General features: G+C 42.5%; 1 protein-coding gene across 4 annotated transcripts in view; it reads right to left on the bottom strand.

The window, feature by feature from the left end:
* CFH (complement factor H) overlaps positions 1 to 21,228 on the bottom strand; it is a 142,836-nt gene that overhangs the window by 113,013 nt on the left and 8,595 nt on the right. For all 4 annotated transcript variants that reach the window (XM_069967462.1, XM_069967465.1, XM_069967464.1 and 1 more), the window contains exon 2: positions 4,246 to 4,431. In XM_069967462.1, the coding sequence (XP_069823563.1) occupies positions 4,246 to 4,431 (186 nt within the window). The remainder of the gene's footprint in view (positions 1 to 4,245; positions 4,432 to 21,228) is intronic.

Here is a 21,228-nt window from a genome sequence, read left to right as displayed (position 1 = left end):
GAATATAATTCACAAATGTAATTAAAATATAGCTGCTGCATTACATTGTGATATATTAGGTCATACTCATTTATGTTTCCGTATCAAAAAGGCAAACGACTGTATGCAAAGCAGTATGAAGAACTGACCTCTTTTGGGGGGGAATTCTGCTGCACAACTGTAGGGATTAAGCCTCTATTACACACGGCAACTGAAGGAGCAAACAAGCGCTGTCCCACGCGGCGGCAGCGAACGGGGGAGTCTGGGGGCGGCCACGGGCAGCTGCCCAGGTGATCACTAGATCGTCCGGGCAGCCCATAGAGGATAGCGGCGGTCTGTTGCCGCCGCTCCTAGTCCTCGGTTCCTAGTCCGCTCCTAGTTTATAGCTGCTATATATGTCGTTTGTCTTTCAACATGTTGAAAGTCAAACGACTTCAACGATCAGCCGACATGAGCGATGTCTGCTGATCGTTGTCTCCTATTCCACAGGAAGATTATCATCCGTAACGGACGATATCGGACGAGTGCGACCGATAATTGTTCCGTGGAATAGGGCCTTTAGGTATAGAGTGAAATCTGCGTGAAAACTTGCATCTATCATATGTTAGCCCATCTATAACAGTGTTCCAAAAAACTGTCCTTTTTGAATCGTTCCAACCTACTTTTAAACAAATCTTTTTACAGATCCTGGAAGACACCTTCGTACATGAGATCCAATTTGAGGGGAGCCCACAAAGCACTGAGAGCAAAACCAAAAACCTAAAGAGCCCCCAAGAGAAGTCATACGCCATGATATTCTGAAGACAAGATCCATCCCTTCTCTGTCCTTTGAGAATTCAAAGAGAATTCAAAGATTTCATCAATCAGCCCGAATCACACTGTCAAAATGAGGGATGCTAAAGCCTCTAACAGACCATCTCTGATCCAAAAATATACTGTATAGATGGCTCTTCCTTTTGTCTCTCATTCCTGTTTATAAAGATACTCGATTGGTCTATGGTCATCTATTTGATGTTTATTCAAATAGTCCCTATACACTTTCTTGCCTCTTGACATCATGTCTATCAAAAAAAACAGTTTACATGCTTTCTGCGGTTGGGTAAAAAACACAAATTGCCATACATACTCCTTGTTCTCTATCCATAAAATGGAGGCATGGGAGTGCCTGACTTTTCTCTATACTATAAAGCAATTCACCTCAGCAGATGGATTCAGCTGACAAAACCACAAGACGACTGCTTATAATTTAAGCCCGGCCACTAGGGGCACCATAGCAGCAACTAAACCACACAGGCTCAATTTGAAAATCCCTCACCCTCCTTGCCCCATTATGTAAACTACCTATTTGGGGCTCTCTAATAACTATAATAAAATCTGGCCAGATTCCCAAAGCTATTCCCCCCTTGATCTAAAAATAGTAGTAATAATAATAATAATAATAATAATAATAATAATAATAATAATAATAATAATAATAACAACAACAACAGCAACAACTATTATTATTATTATTATTATTATTATTATTATACACCGCTTAACTGATCTTGAAAACATAATGGGGGAGATTTTTCAAACTGGTGTAAAGTAGAATTGGCTCAGTTGCCCCTAGCAACCAATCAGATTCCACCTCTCATTTTCCAAAGAATCTGTGAGGAATGAAAAGTGGAATCTAATTGGTTGCTAGGGGTAGCTAAGACAATTTTACTTAAAGGACAACTCCGGCGGGACCCCCCCCCCCAAAAAAAAAAAAAAAAAAACACAAACGCACACAGACACCATACTCACCATCCCTCCGGTGACGATCGCCACTCCATTCGCCCGCCGTCCGCCTCACCGTCACCTGCGTCCGCCGTCCAGCGATGTCTCTTACTTCCGGGTCCATGGGAGAGAAAAGGTTGCCAGTGCGCTTGCGCACCGGCAGCCTTTCCATTGGCTGAAGCGCATCACATGGCTTCCAGCAAGTTCAGCCAATCAGGGCTGAGCAAGCTGGAAGCCATGTGATGCGCTCCAGCCAATGAAAAGGCTGCTGGTGCGCATGTGCACCAGCAGCCTTTTCTCTCCCATTCACTTTCAATGAAGACGCCGAGGAGGAAGAAGACCCGGACCGCCCCCGGCTCTGACGTCGTCGTCACAAGGGGGTCGGGGGTCGGAAAATGGGGGAAGGGGGCCAGACTGGGTATTAAACCACATTGCAAAGTTATATAACTTTGTAATGTGTGTTAAATAAGCCAAAAAATTTTTCGTTGGAGTTGTCCTTTAACATCATTTTGATAAATCTCCCGCCATGTCTTTTTAACCCCCACTTCACATCATGAATTAAACTTTCTGGAGCTTCTCCATCTCAGCTAAACCATTTGCACACTCAATTCGATACACCCTCCTTCACCAAACTCTCTTGGCTGGACAAAATCCTCCTGTGGCCCAAATTACCAAAGGGACTATCGTCATCCATCATCTATAAAAATCTACTAACAGAAGTCTCACCAGGTACACCCTGAGAGGACTCAGGGTATGTTTCTGTAAAAATTATACTAAACAACAAAAGTGACAGAGATGTTTAATTTACTTCTATTAAAAAATATCAAGTCTTCCAGTACTTATCAGCTGCTGTATGTCCTGCAGGAAAAGTTGTTTTATTTTCAGTCTGACACAGTGCTCTCTGCTGACATCTCTGGCCGAGAAAGAAACTGTCCATAGCAGGAGAGGTTTTCTACGGAGATTCATAGGGGGACACAGTGCTCTCTGCTGGCACCTCTGTCATGTGATTTTTTTTATCATTTGCCTTGTCTGCATTATAATCTTATCTTATATCCCATTTTAAGAGGGGACTGTTACACATATGTAATGTATATAATTCCTATATTTTACAATGTATAAATGTATACTATTAACATTTACATTTTTGACTTGTGGACCTTGGTACACAACTTTTCTTACAATTGTATCTATTTTCTCCTTAGGGTACTATTACACGGAACAATAATCTGCCGAATTGGCCCGATTCGGCCGATTATCGCTCCATGTAATAAATGCAACGATCAGCCGATGACAACGATCATCGGCTGATCGTTGATATAGGTTAGACCCTATTTTTGTCGAGCGCCGACCGCGCACCGCTGCGTGTAATAGCGCTGCGTGGCCGGCGACTAACGATATACATTACCCATCCACGTTCCAAGGCTGCCCCTGCCGTCCGCTTCTCCCGAGGTCCCACGCGCGCTCTAGCTTCACAGCGGCCTGTCAGCTGATAGGCCGCTCAGCCAATCACAGGCCGCGGCGGTCCCGGCCTCTGATTGGCTGAGCGGCCTACCAGCTGACAGGCCGCTGTGAAGCTAGAGAGCGCGCGGGACCCCGGGAGAAGCGGACGGCAGGAGCAGCCCTGGAACGTGGATGGGTAATGTATGCCAGTTTAGCAAGGGCTGCAAGGACATCGGTAACGATGTCCTTGCAGCTCTTGTCAAACGATTATTGGGCCGTGTAATAGGCCCAGTAAACCAGCAACGATCTAGCAGATCGCTGCTCGTTTACAGGTATTATCGGGCCCTGCTCGGCCCGTGTAATACCACCCTTAGGGTATAGGAGAAAACAAGGTTAACCTTGTTAGCCATACAAACTAGCAGTTGAACTCGCGCTACACTTAGGGCCCTATTCCACCGAACGATTATCGTTCAGATTATCGTTAAATCGTTCGAATCTGAACGATAATCGTTCGGTTGAAATGCAGTTAACGATTAACGACCGAACGAGAAATCGCTGATCGTTTTATAAGACCTGGACCTATTTTTATCGTTGCTCGTTCGCAAAACGTTTGCAAATCGTTCGCATTGAATAAGACATCGTTCGGTCTTTCGCAATAGATACGAACGCAATTGCGAATAAATAGCGAAGGAAAAACGATCGCAATTACGATCATAAGTAACGATTATCGTTCCATGGAAATGAGTGAACGTTTTCAGGTCTTTCGCAATAGCGGTCGTTTGAGATCGTTAATCGTTAGCGATTATGCCAACGGTAATCGTTCGGTGGAATAGTACCCTTACTCGCTCTTCACCCCCCCCCCCCCCGGTTTATAAACACATTGGTAGACTATGTCACAATGTCTACAAATTGTTCATCTTATTGCTTATCATACATCACTGTATCTGATAACATGTATTACCCATGGTTTGTATAATCTCTTACCCCGCTGTTACCTTTCTTTGCAACAATATAACAAAAACAGATTGGGAAAAAATAGAAAGAAAAAAACTCTGAAGTACTTACTTCTGCATTGACCCCTTGTCCCAACATTTTCCCATTTGCCTTTCAAACAAATTATCTTAATTGTTCCAAGACGACTATATCCAGGTCTGCAGAGGTACTGTGCTGATGTATTTTCGGGGTACAATTCCTCTTCCCATTCACCTTGCAGCTCTTCTATCTCCCTTCTCTCTGGCTTTGGGCATCGATCTAAATGCAAGTAAAAACATTAAGTTAAATCATTTTTTTTCCTTCCTCAGTTTATAGTTGTGTTATTATTATATATTTCATTGTTCACCCTCCTCTTCACAAGTAATACTATATATTCATTTTGTGAGATCATTATAGGATACTGTGCAGTTTCTGGGACATGACTTTCTATAATGATGCATGATGGGAGTGAAGCACAACTATTGCAATAATATAATATTACACATTATAGTGTGCTCTCTGCATCATGCTTTTTGGATTTTGTTTTTTTAATTTTCTTTGTGTTCTGTTTGATATGTATGGTTTTTGGCATTTATTTTTATTTTTCCTTCTCTGTATGTGTGCAATTGCTCCGCCCTCCTCAGTGGAAGGTTGGTTACCCTGTGTCATGTGATGTAATTGTTTCCAGGTGAAGGTGTGTAATTGCTCATGCTTATAAGTCAGTCTGTACACAACTCTGTTATATGCTGTGATCAAGGCTCAGAGCGGGCCGAAACGCGTCTAGAATTTTTCTACGTTTTTTGTATGTAACGATTTTATGGAATTAATACAATAAATACCGGATTTTATTGGACTGCTAGAATACGTTTCTTTTATCAAAGTTAAATCATTATTTGGGCTAAAGGACATCTAATATTTATATATATATATATATATATATATATATATATATATATATATATATATATATATATCCAAAAAAGTAACCGCAGCACACAGGACTTTAGTGAAAAATAAATCTGTATTGGTGATTAATCCATACAAAACACACGGAAAAAGGAAGCGACGTTTCGACGTCTCAATGACGTCTTTCTCAAGCCAGTGAATACATTTCCAAGAAAACATGTAATTTATATATCCTGTGCAAAGCAATTAATGACGTGTTCATTCCACACACATGGTATTCAAATTAGCTAATGTGAATATATATATAATAAGGGAACAACAAGTTCCAAAGTGACAAGGTGAATCTATCTTATATCAAAAATCATAATGGTCGACAAAATTATATACAAATATACAGCATGAAAAAACATATCGGAGCAGTTGTGATTCACTCATATGTCGTGATCAGCAGCATCAACCAGGAAATGGATTCTTGAACCGCACGCCGTAGGTGGAACGCACGGCCATCTTAGATTATACCACCGGGGATGTAGCGTCCTGTTGCTAGAGTAACCATGACGTCAGGGGTAAACATGAGTAAATTGAGAAGTAAATTGTAATGTACCGTGTACATATGAGTGAATCACAACTGCTCCGATATGTTTTTTCATGCTGTATATTTGTATATAATTTTGTCGACCATTATGATTTTTGATATAAGATAGATTCACCTTGTCACTTTGGAACTTGTTGTTCCCTTATTATATATATATTCACATTAGCTAATTTGAATACCATGTGTGTGGAATGAACACGTCATTAATTGCTTTGCACAGGATATATAAATCACATGTTTTCTTGGAAATGTATTCACTGGCTTGAGAAAGACGTCATTGAGACGTCGAAACGTCGCTTCCTTTTTCCGTGTGTTTTGTATGGATTAATCACCAATACAGATTTATTTTTCACTAAAGTCCTGTGTGCTGCGGTTACTTTTTTGGATATTTACATAGACACCTGTGGATCAGGGTGTGAACTACGGCACCGGGCCAGGAATCTTCACTGAGTGCTGTGATATTTGTGTTTTGATATATATATATATATATATATATATATATAAAAATATATATATATATATTATATATATCTATCTATATATATATATATATATATATATATATATATATATATATATATATATGCCTTGGCATGTCCTGTGTCGGTTTTAACCAAAATACTGCCACTGTGTTGTTGGATGACCATGTAATACACTATGTTACATTGACCTGCGCACTCATTCATAGCTGTAGAGTCCATTCCCTTCTCCTGCTGAGAAATGATCTATTAGATCAATGCTGGGCAGGAGAGGAAGCGAGTTGCTATATGCACATTGTATCCAGCTTCCTACATAATGAGGAATATCATAAGGAGTAGTGATGAGCGAATAGTGAAATATTTGATATTCGACTATTCGATCCCATTAAAGTCTATGGGAACAAGCATTCGATTATTGAAAAACATCTATTCAACCACTTGGAGGTTCACCAAGTCCACAATGACACCTGAGGGAAAGGGAAGGGGGATTTGAACGTTTATAAAATATTTATCAAATATTTGGCGTACAATTCGCTAATATTTAAAACTATCGAATACCTTACTATTCGATTGAATATCTATTTGATCAACAGTATTCGCTCATCACTAATAAGGAGTATATCACAGGAATCGATGATGCTATCAGTTTGGGTGATTATATGCACAGTCAGGATGGAGCTGTAATACAAACTTAGAAATACCTTAATATTCTTTTTAGGTGAATCCAGCGTAACTTGGACAGCTAAACATAATGCAGTAACAACACAAACCATTGCCATTTGTTTTAGTGGCCAATCAATGTAGACTGACTAAGCTATCAGATCTTTCTTAGACCTCCAAGGAAAATTTATTAGTGTCAAATATTTTGTTTCCCACTGTTTAAATCAAGGGTGCATTCCAAAATAAATAAATAAATAAATAAATAAATAAATAAATAAGGTAATCATTTAAAGGGGAACTATCAGTAGGTTAGACAAATCTAACCTGCTGATGTGTCCCTATTTGTGCACGGGGCACTGAGGATGAAGGTATGTTTCATATCTTCATTCTCTGCTCCATTTCCGTGCAGTTTTAATTTAATCCTGCTACACTCACGATCAGCACCCACATCATGGCGCTGTACAGGAATTGTCTCAGATGTTGTGTATGCATCGTTATAATTTTGCAAACCACTGGTATTTCTCTGCATAAATGTTTCACTCCCTGTGGCCGGCCAGCCCAGCGTTGGGTGTGGGTGGTGGGTGTTGCTATATATTATCTATAGGTAAAACTTCACAGCAATGTTTCTTCTCCTACTATTGTATAGTTCTTGCTTAGGAATTACTGAGTACAAGTGCTTTTCTTCACTACTTATTTTGCTATAGTTATCGATGGCTTTATATAGCAATCTCTTAGCAATACCGTTCATTTTCCGCACCCAGTACCCCCACCTTCTTTCTTGTGGATTTATTGAAGAAAATCTAGAAGGGGTATTACACTTAAAATATAACTTTTACTAATTCCTATTAAAACTTAATCCCCACATGACACAACACAAACAAACTATATACATATGGTGGCCTCAGACCTACCAAAGCCGATAGAGCCACCGCAACAAACATAAAAACATTAGGGGTTGAGCAGACAAATGATAAATGGTGTTATCTCACCCATCTGACGTCTTGTGGAAGCAATGTTCCTTCTGAGTCGCTTGCAGAGGTAGGGAGAGTCTAGCGTCCAAGTGTTGGAGACCCACTAGCCCTACTGTGCCCTAATTGGGTTATAGGCCATACTACCCCTGCTCGCAGGGGTACCTGCACGTTAGGAAGGGAAAATTTGGGTTTTTCTTACAAAGGGGTAGTTTGGGGCAGGGGTCGCCCTTTTTAGGGCGAGTGCCCCGTCGTTCCCTGTGCGAGCAGGGGTAGTACGGCCTATAACCCAATTAGGGCACAGTAGGGCTAGTGGGTCTCCAACACCTGGACTCTCCCTACCTCTGCAAGCGACTCAAAAGGAACATTGTTTCCACAAGACGTCAGATGGGTGAGATAACACCATTTATCATCTGTCTGCTCAACCCCTGATGGTTTTATGTTTGTTACAGTGGCTCTATCGGCTTTGGTAGGTCTGAGGCCACCATATGTATATAGTTTGTTTGTGTTGTGTCATGTGGGGATTAAGTTTTAATAAGAATTAGTAAAAGTTATATTTTAAATGTAATACCCCTTCTAGATTTTCTTTGCTATACGGAGGTATAGCCCACTAACAATAGCATTATCTGACTAGTCTCTGGTTGTTGTGGATTTATCGGTCTTAGACCTTATATACTTGTCCCGTAATCTACAGATCCATACTTCCATACTTGAGTTAGTGCACATTGATGTTTATTGGGCTATTCACACAATCAATAGATTACAAGGACAAAAAACAGTTTTGAGAAAACAAAAGAACATGATCTAGTGCGGACTTTTTTGTGTGGATTCTTTCATAGAAATCAATGGGATACACTATTTTCTATGGATTGTAACCTTCTGGCATCAGTATTTCCATAAAAAAATAAGGGTGAGTCATAAATCACATGTTGAAAAGTTGTGTTTCTAAAAAACAGATTTACAGACTTCTGGATGCACTATTGATGTACTACAGATGCCAAATCTGTAACTTTTAGCATATTGTACGGAAAGGAATATACAAGGAGTGACATATATAAGTAATTTAAATAATAATTTTTGAGTTTAAAATTTCAAAAAAATGATTGTAAAGGTAAAACTAAGGCAAAGCCACAAGATGGCAGCATATGACCACAAATCTTTGGTGAATCCAAAGCAAAATGATTTGTTATTTATGAGGATATTGCTGTAGATTTATCAGAGAAATAAAAAATTAGCAAATCTGTCCTGAGGACTTTGCTTTACCAGTCAGAGAAGTGTTCTGATTACCTGAAAAATCTTGAATTTTACCAAATGTAATACTGTATATTTGTTAATGTACAAATAAAAAAAAATTCAGTGTGACCATAACGTAGAAACTAGAAAAAAAAACTTTTTATACTATTCCTATACCAATTAAAAAATCCATCTGATACTTCAGCATTTTTAGTGTCACAGCACCCTTACTCGTGACTCTGACCAGGCAAATGTATAGTCCGTGCAACTGCAGCATAGAGCTGGGTTAACAGAATGACAAGTCTCCACCTGTTCACGATTGGGTCTCTGCAAAGTTATCGCAGAATCCTGATGGTAGCCAAGGAAACCAGAGACCTCCAATGTCCTGGGTACGGAAGCAGATCAGGCTCTGTCCAGAGACAGAGCCTGATCTGCTATGCCTGTCACTGTAACACTGTTAGTCATAATACACTTCAGCACTGATCAGTACTGCAGTGTATTTTATGTGTAATCAGACAATCACTAAAATTCCTTACTGGGATAGTAAAGTGAAACGTAAAAATAAAGAAAACACACACCCACAAAAAAATAAATTGAATAAACACATTGGGGGATTTATAAAGACATAAAGGCATTCCCTGCACAGTCTTAAAAAAACCCTTGGTAGTGCACAGGCTCACTGGATTTATGTAGAGGCTCAATGCAGTGTGCGGACATTTTTTACTCCAAAATAATGGTAAATGTGGCACACGCAGGAGCCGTTTTCTTTCTGCATGTAGCAGCACCCAACATCCTGCCCTCTCCCTGCCTCTCCAGTATGAGGAGGGTGGAGGGATGAGATGGGAATAATTTATGCACAAAACAAGCATCTGCAAATAGATTTATACACATCTTGGCCCTCTGCACAAGAAAATGCCCTTTAAGCACATGATAAATGTCCCCCATAATCCCCATGTCGCCCAATACAAATAATTTATGTAGGCAAAAAAAAAAAAAAGGACATATTTGGTATCGCTGCATACACAACAACATAATTTAACCCCTAAACGACCGATGACCTACCCGTACGTCATCGCCCCCTTAGGGTAGTTCAGAGAGAGTTCATTAGCCGGGGATCACAGTTATTAGCTGTGTCTGCCGACCGCCATACCCGGCTAATTAGCCATTTAAATGCAGCTTTTAAAACTGACAGCTGCATTTAAATGGCTTTAGATCCCCTCATCTGGTGGTCTAGTGGTGGGATAGCCCCCTGCACAATGGCCAGGATGCAGAGCCGCAATGACATTGATCCTGGCTCACCACTTGATTGCTATGGGCTTCAGCAGCATACAGTACCATAATACCATATTACCATATTAATCGAGGACTGATCATACTGATTGATGCATACATATGTACTGGTTTGATCTTTATGAAAGGTCAGTGTAGTTAACATAGAAGTCTCCCAGGGGGACTACAAGTTAGTGTCCCATAATAAAAGTTTAAATCACCCCCCTTTAACCATTTTATGAATAAAAATTAATAAACATTGTAGACATGTCACTGGTAAAGTGTTCGAGGGGGTGTACATAACGTGAGATGGAAAGTCCGGAAGAGGTCGGTTGCTCAGCAATGATATGCTGCTCAGTTGTTATTTAATTTTCCGGGCCGGATTTACTGGAATGGTGGATAGGTTGGTAGTGGGATCTGCCATTCCCTCCCCCTCGATCCAGTGTGGGTTTTGGGATCAGGTGAGCTCTGATCCTAATCAGCCTGAGAAGGCAAAAGGTGTGCTCAGTGTGCAGGGGAATGCTCTCAGCCAGGAGTGAACAGCCTGGATGCTGTGTTTGGTGGGAGCTTGGAATACAGCCGCTGCCGAAGCCTATTCACACCCAGCGATATTGCTTATCCAAGTGTCAGACAGGTGACCTGTATGTTTAGTAAGTGCTCAGACGGGCAAGACCTTTTTGTTTGTTTTGTTTTTTAAAAGCACGGTGTTGCTGTATTTCTGTTTGCTGGACTGTTTATGATACAAATAAACGCCAAGCTCCTGTTTTATAAAGCCAAGTCTGTTGTGAACTGTGTCCAAACACACCATCCCCCGGGAAGATCCCTACACATACAGTGGTGCCTTGGATTAGGAGTATAATTCGTTCCGGGACTGTGCTTGTAATCGAAATCCACTCTTAAACCAAACCAAATTTTCCCAAAAGAAATCACTGATATGCAGACAATTGGTTCCACACCCCAAAAATAATGATTTTTTTTATTCTTAATAACAGGTAAAACTAATGAAACAAACATTTAGAAACCGCTGAATATGTCATATTATAAGCTACTGTACAGTATAGCAATCAGCATGTGGAGTACAATGTATAGTAAGGGCATAAACCTGAAAAAACAGCAGCAGTTTGTAGATACAGGATGAAGCTGAAGATCCCCATAATGCAATAGCATGGTACAACAGGCTAGAACAGAGAAGCAGGGCTGCTGTAAGAGGTCTGTGCGGTCACATGACAGCAATGAGGTGGGGTGTGTGTTCAGTATGGACCAGTCAGGAAGTTGCAATAACAGAGCTGTGCAGGAGGACAGTGACAGAAACTTTTCTAAACAGCAGTGTGAATGGCTGAGTGTGAGTGCAGGCACATTATAGCAGCAGTATGTATAGCTGAGTGTAAGTGCAGGCACATTATAGCAGAAATGGAGTGGATGGGAACCACAAGGGTTGACAGACACTACAGGGAGCATGAAGGAATGAGCAGGGCAGATGTGGGCACATAAATGCAGCACTCTGTCCGGGAGAGAGGGGTTACAGCTATGAAGAGATTACCTCCACAGTCCTGTCCCCTGATGCAAGCCCCAGCCTGAAGTGGATCTGCTATGATTTGGAAGGTGAGGGAGACTTCCTGGGTCAGAGTACAGTGCTGTAGACCCCGCTGTGCAGACCATGCCCTTCTTCCAATCGCCCTCCCACCCAGTACAGGGAGCTCTAATACCAAAGCAACGCTATTAAACCAAGCTACAATTTTGAGAAACTGGGAGCTCTTCTTGTAAACGTTCTTAATCTAAGTTACTCTCAAACCAAGGTACCGCTGTATTTGGTATCGCAACATGTGGAATTGCCCAAACTATTAAATTATTCCATTCCTGATCTCGTACAGTAAACAACGTAAGCGCAAAAACCTGCCAAAGTGCAAAATTGCTTATTTTTGGTCACATCACATCCAGAAAAATTGTAAAAGTGATCAAAAGTTGCATTTATATAGCAGTGACTTCCTATGGACGTCGGACTGTCCACGGCTGGACCGGCTTCCGGAGTGGCACTTGCAGAAGGGGGTGAGTATCGGAGGCTCTACCTGGTGCCAGGGTGAAAGGTCTCCTTTAAATGTGGCCATTTTTTTTACATAAGGAAGGTCGTTTTAGCTTTAACACATGAAAAATCTGCCAGATTTACAAAGGCATCAGAAACATTAATAAATCTGTCAGTTTGGGAAACTTAAACCGTTCAGAAAAAAACTCAGACAATCTGAGCCAATGTGTCATAAAAAAAAAAGCCTCTTAGTAAATAAGGCGAATCTGAGGCTGCCCCATGGCAAGTTCTGAATTCCACACCCGTTAGATTTTACAATAAATCAGACTTGGAAGAAGGTTACCTTGATGCGCCCCCTGCCCACTCACTAGGTGAACAGGGCTTACATCTGAAAATAATCACAAGTTTTTGCGCAAACAGAATGCTGTACACAAAAATCTAGGATTATTTTCACACTCTAACATTTGCCAGGCGCAGGTTTCTCAAATCAGGGCCTATGTGTGAATATTGCAAGGAATTTATCAAGCGTTCGCCTAGCTAAGACCTGGCAAAAAGTCACAAAAGCGGTTGTGCGATATTATGTTCTTGTTTGTCATGGTCAGCACAGGGCATGCTAGGTACACGGGAAGGGCGTGGTGTGAATGGGGCATGCCCTCCCATTGCTCAATATAGAAAATTAAAGTCTTGTCTATGTGGGAAAATCCCCCTGGTGATTAAAAAAAATGGAGGTATAGATCAGTAACAGATGAAAAATTAGTATTTTTTTATTCCTTTTTTGAGGGGGGGGATTCTTTGGGGACTCACTTGGAAAATAATTTTACCAGGGTCTTTATAATATTTTACATGTAATTTCTATTTACAGTGGTACCTTGGTTTAAGAGTAACTTGGTTTAAGAGCGTTTTGGTTTAAGAGCTCACAGTTTTTCAAAATTATGACTTGGTTTAAGAGCATTGCTTTGGTTTAAGAGCTCCCTGTGCTGGGTGGAAGCGCGAGTGGGGGAGGGGCATGGTCTGCATAACGTGGTCTACAGCACTGTACTCTGACCCAGGAAGTCTCCCCCACCTTCCAAATCATAGCAAATCGACTTCAGGCTTGGGCTTACATCAGAGGACAGGACGGTGAAGGTAATCTCTCCATAGCTGTAACCCCTCTCTCCCCGGATAGAGAGCGCTGCATGTATGTGCCCACATCTGCCCTGCTTATTCCTTCATGCTCCTTGCAGTCTCTGTCAGCCTTTGTGTTTCCCATACTCTCCATTAATGTACAGTAACTTATAATATCACATATTCTGCTGTTTCTGAATGTTTGTTTCATTAGTTTTACATGTTATTCACAATAATAAATCATTATTTGGGGGGTTTGGAACCAATTGTCTGCATTTCTATGATTTCTTATGGGAAAATTTGCTTTGGTTTAAGAGTGGATTTCGATTACAAGCACGGTCCTGGAACCAATTATGCTCGTAATCCAAGGCACCACTGTATACTGCACCCCCTGCTGGATCCTTCAGGTATAGACCGGTTCGTGACATGACTTTTTTTTAGAGAAATTGAAGCCTGCCTGATCTACTAAATTGGAGGAAATGACACTATATGTGCATTTCCCATAATATGTGTAAATTAGGAACTTGTGTAACTTTGCCTATGTAATAACATAATAAAAAATACATTTTGGCCGGAGTTGTCCTTTAATATTGAGATTACCCCTCTAAGGTCCTGGCTAACTCTCGGACATCTTTGGTGTTCCCTCTTTCTTGACTGGCCATTACTAATGCTTTGTAACCTAGCAGCGTAAACAGACAGCCAGTCTACACCTGCTGTATATTTTATACAGTACATACTGTACATTGCAGTGTAGTTAATGGGTTAACCCAATACTATAAATGTATTTATATTCTGTACTTGTATAAAGCACAGTTTACAGTGAAACATAGTATGTTTTGTATAGCTAAAATTATAGCTCTTAATATAATAAACATAATCAGACATACAGAACTTTTAATGATGAAGCTCAGCAGTTTATACTCCAAAGCATTAATGGAGTCTGGAGTCTAGAATCTGTAATCCTCCTGCATTAACATAAATCACTGTTTGTCATTAATAGTGAACTCTGGGAAACACTGAAGTATGAACAGAAGTCATTGGAGCATGATATAATGGATGATTATCACACTACATTACAACAGAACTTTCCTTGGGGAATAATGACCCAGTTACATTAATGTGAATCTCCTACTTATCATATTCACGCATAACATGAACCCTAGAAGTCATTAAACTCTTTAAAAAAATTCTGACCAATTTAGCACCAAAATCTGTGCTTCTGTGTTTTATTTACGTTGAATATTAAAATTGAAAGTGTACATCAACTACATTAGACTAACTACATCAACTACATAACTGACTTAAAGAAGAAGTCCGTCCGTTTTTAAAATCTGGCAGCCAGCAGGAGCAGGGGGAAATTTCATCAGGAGTATAAACTTATCTCTCCCCGTTTCTGTGGTGAGCAGTGGGATCAGCCTTGGAACCCCTTCAGAAGGTATTTTCCCGTGTTGTGATGACGCCATGACGGGGGGAAAAGAATGGTACCGGCAGATGGACTGGCCCCTCAACCAATCAGTGACTGGAGCGGGGTGTCACCCAGTCACTAAATGGCTGAGCAGCCAGTCCACCAGCTGTGTCATGACATGTCAGTTCTGGAGATCCTGGAGCCTGGCGGAGGCCTACTCTGCCATTCACCATGGGCACGGGGAGAGTAAGTTCATACTCCTGATCAAATTCCCCCCTGCCCCTGCCAGATTTTAAAAATGGCCAGACTTCTCCTTTAAACGCATTAATAACTGTATGGGGGTAGCTCCATTTACATCCTGTACATTGGGATAGCGGCAAAAATGTATTCTGCCGTATCTATGTATATATGGTGTATATAAGGTGTACCCGTCTAATAACTATTAGGCTATGTTCACACGTCCTAAGAGACCGACCGTCCTGGCTGGGTCACGGAATGGCCGGTCTCTGAAAAGATCATCCCGGCCGGTATTGCAGTACCGGCCGGATGATCTTTCATGCCGCAGAGTTCTGATGCGGACGTATCTGAGTGCGCCGGCATCAGAACTCCTCACAGCACACTATGAAGCTTGCGGCCGCTCGCTTCATCGTGTGCACTGACAGGGCTTTCTGCGGCCGCTATTCACTGAATAGCGGCCGAAGAAAACTGACATGTCCGTTCCTTGCGGCACCGCGAGGGATCCCTGCCACATAGTATACGCTCCGGACGGGATTCCATAGAAGATAAGGCAGCGTGTCTTTTCGCACAAAGTACGGCCATTGTTGCAGATTGCAACAACGGCCGTGTTTTTACGAAAAGATACGCTGTGGGAACATAGCCTAACAGTCAAAACATACAGTAGTCTAATAGTAGCTATGTTCAGGCTATTTCTCAAACCTACAATGTAAGTTTGGTTTACAGGACTGAAAAACAGTCACTAATAGACAAAAATCCAGCAGTGTTAACACCAACACTTTCTTTCCCTTACTTCTCTGGCCAATTGTAGGAGGGCAGCTGACAAGACATTTCTGTTAAATAAAGTGATTTACTTTGCTTGTTCCAAAATAAGACCTTCCTCCGAAAATACGGCCTAGCTTGGTTTTACAGGCTTTTTAGAAAGAGGCTTGAAATATAAGCCCTATTCCATAAAAAAACAAAAAAAAAAACAAAAACAAAACTAATTACAGTCAGCTGAACAGATCCTTGAAACTGAGTGGCTGAGCATCAGCCAATCAGTGCCAGACCTGTTATGCTCCACCCCCACCTGTTCGACACAAGCTAAAGGGGAGGCAGAAAATGCACAGTAGGGGACATTGAATATGAGTGGGGGCCAGCTACAGAGGGGGGGGGGGGGAGGTATACAGTATTGGGAACTACCTGCAGAGGGGAGATATATACAGTATGGGGGAACTACTACATATAGAGACAAAGGTATACAGTATGGGGGGACAACTACAGAGGGGGGATGAAGGTATAAAGCATGGGGGGGGGGGGTTACTGCAGAGGGGAATGTATACTGTATGGGAAAAAACTGCAGTGGGGGTGGGGGGTGTATACAGTATGAGGGGAACAACTACAAAGGGGGAGGGAGGTATGAAGTATAGATGCCTAACTAGAGGGGAACTTACAGAATAGGAGCTTAATAACAGTGGGGCATACACTAGGGTAGCCAACTATTGTTTCTCCCCCCCAAAAAGACATGTATTTATTTATTTTTCATTTTTCAAAACATTAAAGGGGTATTCCAGTCAGGGACTTGTTTACATTAGCCATATCAGAATGGGGGGGGGGGGGGGGGGCAGAGAAAGGGGCTAACACACAGAAGCACTGTATGCAATAGAAAGCAGCAGCTAAGGACTGTGAGAAGGAGACTGAATACATAATAACAGGCATAGAAGGAATTGTTAGTCATCATCATGGGCATCAACATATCAAAAGATATGTTTGAGTGGAACACCCGTTTAATATAAAATGTTGTCTTATTTTCGAGGAAAACACACTATTAATATGTTACAAACCATAGGAAATTAAATGGAGGAAATAATAACGTCACAAGTGACTGTGACCATTTAAAGGGGTTATCCCAGGGTCAAATCCTAATACATTCTCTTCACAGCACTGGGCTCAGCAATGTTTGATATGTAATGGACGATGTACCTCCATTCTTAGAATTGGAGGGGATCCCGGTGGTTGGCTAAAGCCAACCACCTACCTGTCAATCTTAGGACAAACCTTTTATTGTCATCTTACTAGGCAGTGTGATGGGGGAGGCTTCCTCTGTCACTGGAAAGTGGCACTCTCCCAGAGATTTGAGGCATGCACCCTGGATTATGAGGCCACAGTAAAATGTAAGCAGCCATGGGCCCCCGAAGGCAACCCAAATAAAGGTAACTGCACATTAGACATATTGGGGAAGATTTATCAAACTGGTGTGAAGAATTGTCTTAGTTGCCCCTAGCAACCAATCAGATTCCACCTTTCATTTCCAAAAGAGTCTGTGAGGAATGAAAGGTGGGATCTGATTGGTTGCCAGGGGCAACTGAGCCAATTCTACTTCACACCAGTTTGATGAATCTCCCTCATTAGCTCTGGATTTTCCCATGTGCAGCACGTTACAGTATTTGTGATTTTTGTTACCTCGTATACACACAATGTAAAGGTGCTGACATTATTTTTTTTGTTGTTCATTTATTGACAATTTCCTCATAAAAAAAAGCCTGTACAATTGGCAGCAGATTCACAACAAAGCCTGTGTGGATTTTTATGAGGATTTGCTTTGCGAAGCTATGCAGTAGTGGATACACCACATGCCCACCATCATCATCATGTGCCCATTTTAATGGAGACCCTGGATATAAGGATTTACAAACATTATCCACCTTCCCCTCACAGTCAACGCCTCTGTGTTCCTGTCAGAACAGCGTTTCCCTTCACAGTGCCGTGGATTACACTTGGCCTCCACACTGTACCCATCACTAGCTGCCCCCCCTGCAGACAGAGCCGTCTCCTCAGAGCTTTCTCACACACCACACGGTTCCCGCCTCAGCTCTTCCCGCCAATATCGCGCGCACCGCAGGGAGTGGGGGGCGTGGCCCAAGCAGCTGAGGACAGAGGCTCCGCCCATTCTCTTCCCCCCTGAGCTGCATTGATGTCCGTCCTGTAACACAGTGCCTGCATGGTGAGTGGTACAGCTGTGTGATGACTCTCACTCATTACACTGGGGACACGGCCATCACCTAAGAGGCTTCTCTTCTCACACTACGCCTAAGCTCTTCCCGCCCACTTCGCGCGCACAGCGGGGAGGGGCGTTGACCGGGCAGCTCACTCAGAGGCCCCGCCCACTCTTCTGATGTCTGTTCTGCAGCCTGCACTGATGGCCGTCCTGTAACTCTGTGCCGGTATGGAGAACAGTGCAGTTGTGTGACGGCTCTAGTACTTTATATATGAGAAATTATGGAAGCCATTTTATTATTTCAAGGAAGGGCATGAATAACAAAACCATTCTCCCCACATAATACCTAGAGTTCTTGATCATACATAGTTCTGCTTGTACTGACTTCTTATAACTATTTATTCACATGTGTGAGGCGGGCTAATTGTTGCAGACATTTCAGGGTTAGGCTAGGTTCACACTGCGTTTTCAGCATCCGTTTAACGGCCGGAAACTTACGTAGTTTGCGTACAATGTAAAGTATATGATCTACGGCCGCACAGTTCACACTACTTACGAACTTACGCCCGGATCGTATGCGGTGCCGTAAAAAATTAACCAGACCATTGTTTCGGGACGGAAATGCCGTAACTTACTCCTGTAGCGTTACATGCGGTCCCGTACGTAGTGGTGATTTCTTCATTTTGAAAGCTTTTTGTGCCGATCCAAAAGGTTCTGTGGGGTGTCCGGGGCTAGGCGAAGATTTCCAAGTAAAAGACCGCTGTCAGATCGCTACGTAGGGCGCTAGGGAATCGTAAGTAGACTGCGGGCGTAAGTTTGCGGTCCGTACGTATCCGGCCGCAACTTGCGTAAAGTCCCAGCCGGAGTTTCATACGTATATGTCCGGCCGCGGAAAATATGCGGCCGGACATATACGTAGTGTGAACATAGCCTCAACCACGGGTCATCAGGGCGGTCCCCGGCAACTTCTCACCATCCTACCTGCCTTTAATGATAGGTTTATCCCTATTCAGGGAAAGGGTGAGATCAATCAATAAAGGCCAGCAGGCATGGGAGAAGACACCAGAGATTGACTTTGATGGCATGCGGTTCAGGCAGGATAGAAGTGATACCAGGTTCCCTTCATGGAGGCTTTGTAAATCACTTGAAATCCATGGCTACAGCTAAATATGAAAGGACCTGCAGTATATCTTCCTAACACTAGGTGATGCTCCAGAGCAGTTTACTGAATGTCATTGACTATAAATGCTATGTGTAAATGGGAACATTGCTTCATTCACCTAACTCTAAAACCAGAGGACAGGCTGCACAAGGCCCTGAAGTGGAGGAGTGCCACCTTCATTACTATAGGGTTTGGGGCTGGCTATTGCTATGGGGAGGTTAAGTTATATCCACATTATATCAATCATATTGCTACTGAAGTAAAATTACCATAGGATTATATACTAAAATGTAGTTAGTTTAGGACAGGCTGAATCTGGCTTTACTGCAGCTTTCTTAGGGGTATGGTTTAGCAGCTATAGACTTGGATTCATTTCAATGAGAGTGGTATATAACCTCTTCTGTATACTGTGTGTGGGTGGTGGATGTGCAGGATGTGTGCTATGCACTGGGTATATACCCAGTGTGATTGTGCAGATTGGGAGCAATATATGATGGTGGCAGAGTTGCCACCCGGCCAGCAAAGTACCATCAAAGCTGGTATGATGCATTCACACAGACTCAACTGCAGTCAAGTCAGCATCAGGAAGGTCAATGTGCAGAAGCCTGATATATAGAGAAACAGTACGGGGGGGGGGGGGGGGGGGGGTTGCATGCCCTTTGCATATCCCTCTTCCTGGAAAATACACAGATAGAACAGGACATACTAGATCAGACAGGCTGGACATCCAGAGCATACTGTAGCTCGCTTCATAGAAAAGAGGAGCGGACTCGTAGAACACACGTCCTGCACTGACAGAATGATGTAATGAGATATAATACATTGACCCCCCCTTCTGTTAGTTAGGATACTACTACAGCATATGTAGCTTTCACAGTGTCTGATCTAACCTTGTCTCATAAGGTTTAAAACTAGATTGTCCTTCAGTTCTCTATTAAAATGAGTCATTTAGCTAGCCAAAGCTATGGTCTTCAATGTACATCATTGTCAAGTCTGGAGTATCATCATAGTCATACACTATAGTATCATCATAGTCATACACTATAGTATCATCATAGTCATACACTATAGTATCATCATAGTCATACATTATAGTATCATCATAGTCATACACTATAGTATCATCATAGCATACCTCCCAACTTTTGCAAAGAGCAAAGAGGGACATGTGCGCCGCGGTCCCCATAGCCACGCCCCCATAGCGACCCTCCATAGCCACGCCCCCATAGCAACCCTCCATAGCCACTCCCCTACAGTCACCACATGCTGCTGACTGAATAGTGCCTTATATAGTATCCAATCCCCCCAAAAATGCCCTATATAGTATCCAATCCCCCATTATAGTGCCCCACATAGTATCCAATGCCCCCATATATGCCCCACATAGTATCCAATGCCCCCATATATGCCCCACATAGTATCCAATGCCTCATATAGTGCCCCATATAGTAGCCAATGCCCCCATATAGAGCCCCACATAGTAGCCTATGCCCCCATATAGTGCCCCACATAGTAGCCAATGCCCCCATATAGTGCCCCACATAGTAGCCAATCCCCCCATATAGTTCCCCACATAGTAGCCAATCCCCCCATATAGTGCCCACATAGTAGCCAATCCCCACATAGTGCCCCACATAGTAGCCAATGCCCCCATATAGTGCCCCACATAGTAGCCAATCCCCCCATATAGTTCCCCACATAGTAGCCAATCCCCCCATATAGTGCCCACATAGTAGCCAATCCCCACATAGTGCCCCACATAGTAGCCAATCCCCATATAGTGCCCCACATAGTAGCCAATGCCCCCATATAGTGCCCCACATAGTAGCCAATGCCCCCATATAGTGCCCCACATAGTATCCAATCCCCATATAGTGCCCCACATAGTATCCAATCCCCATATAGTGCCCCACATAGTAGCCAATCCCCACATAGTGCCCCACATAGTAGCTAATGCCCCATATAGTGCCCCACATATTATCCAATCCCCCATATAGAGCCCCACATAGTAGCCAATCCCCCCATATAGTGCCCCCCACATAGTAGCCAATCCCCATATAGTGC

This window comes from Dendropsophus ebraccatus, chromosome 4 (genome assembly GCF_027789765.1).
Source record: "Dendropsophus ebraccatus isolate aDenEbr1 chromosome 4, aDenEbr1.pat, whole genome shotgun sequence".
In the NCBI taxonomy this organism is placed as follows: Eukaryota; Metazoa; Chordata; class Amphibia; order Anura; family Hylidae; genus Dendropsophus; species Dendropsophus ebraccatus.
The sequence above is the reverse complement of the archived record's forward strand: the minus strand, read 5'-3'. Positions and strand labels throughout refer to the sequence as shown.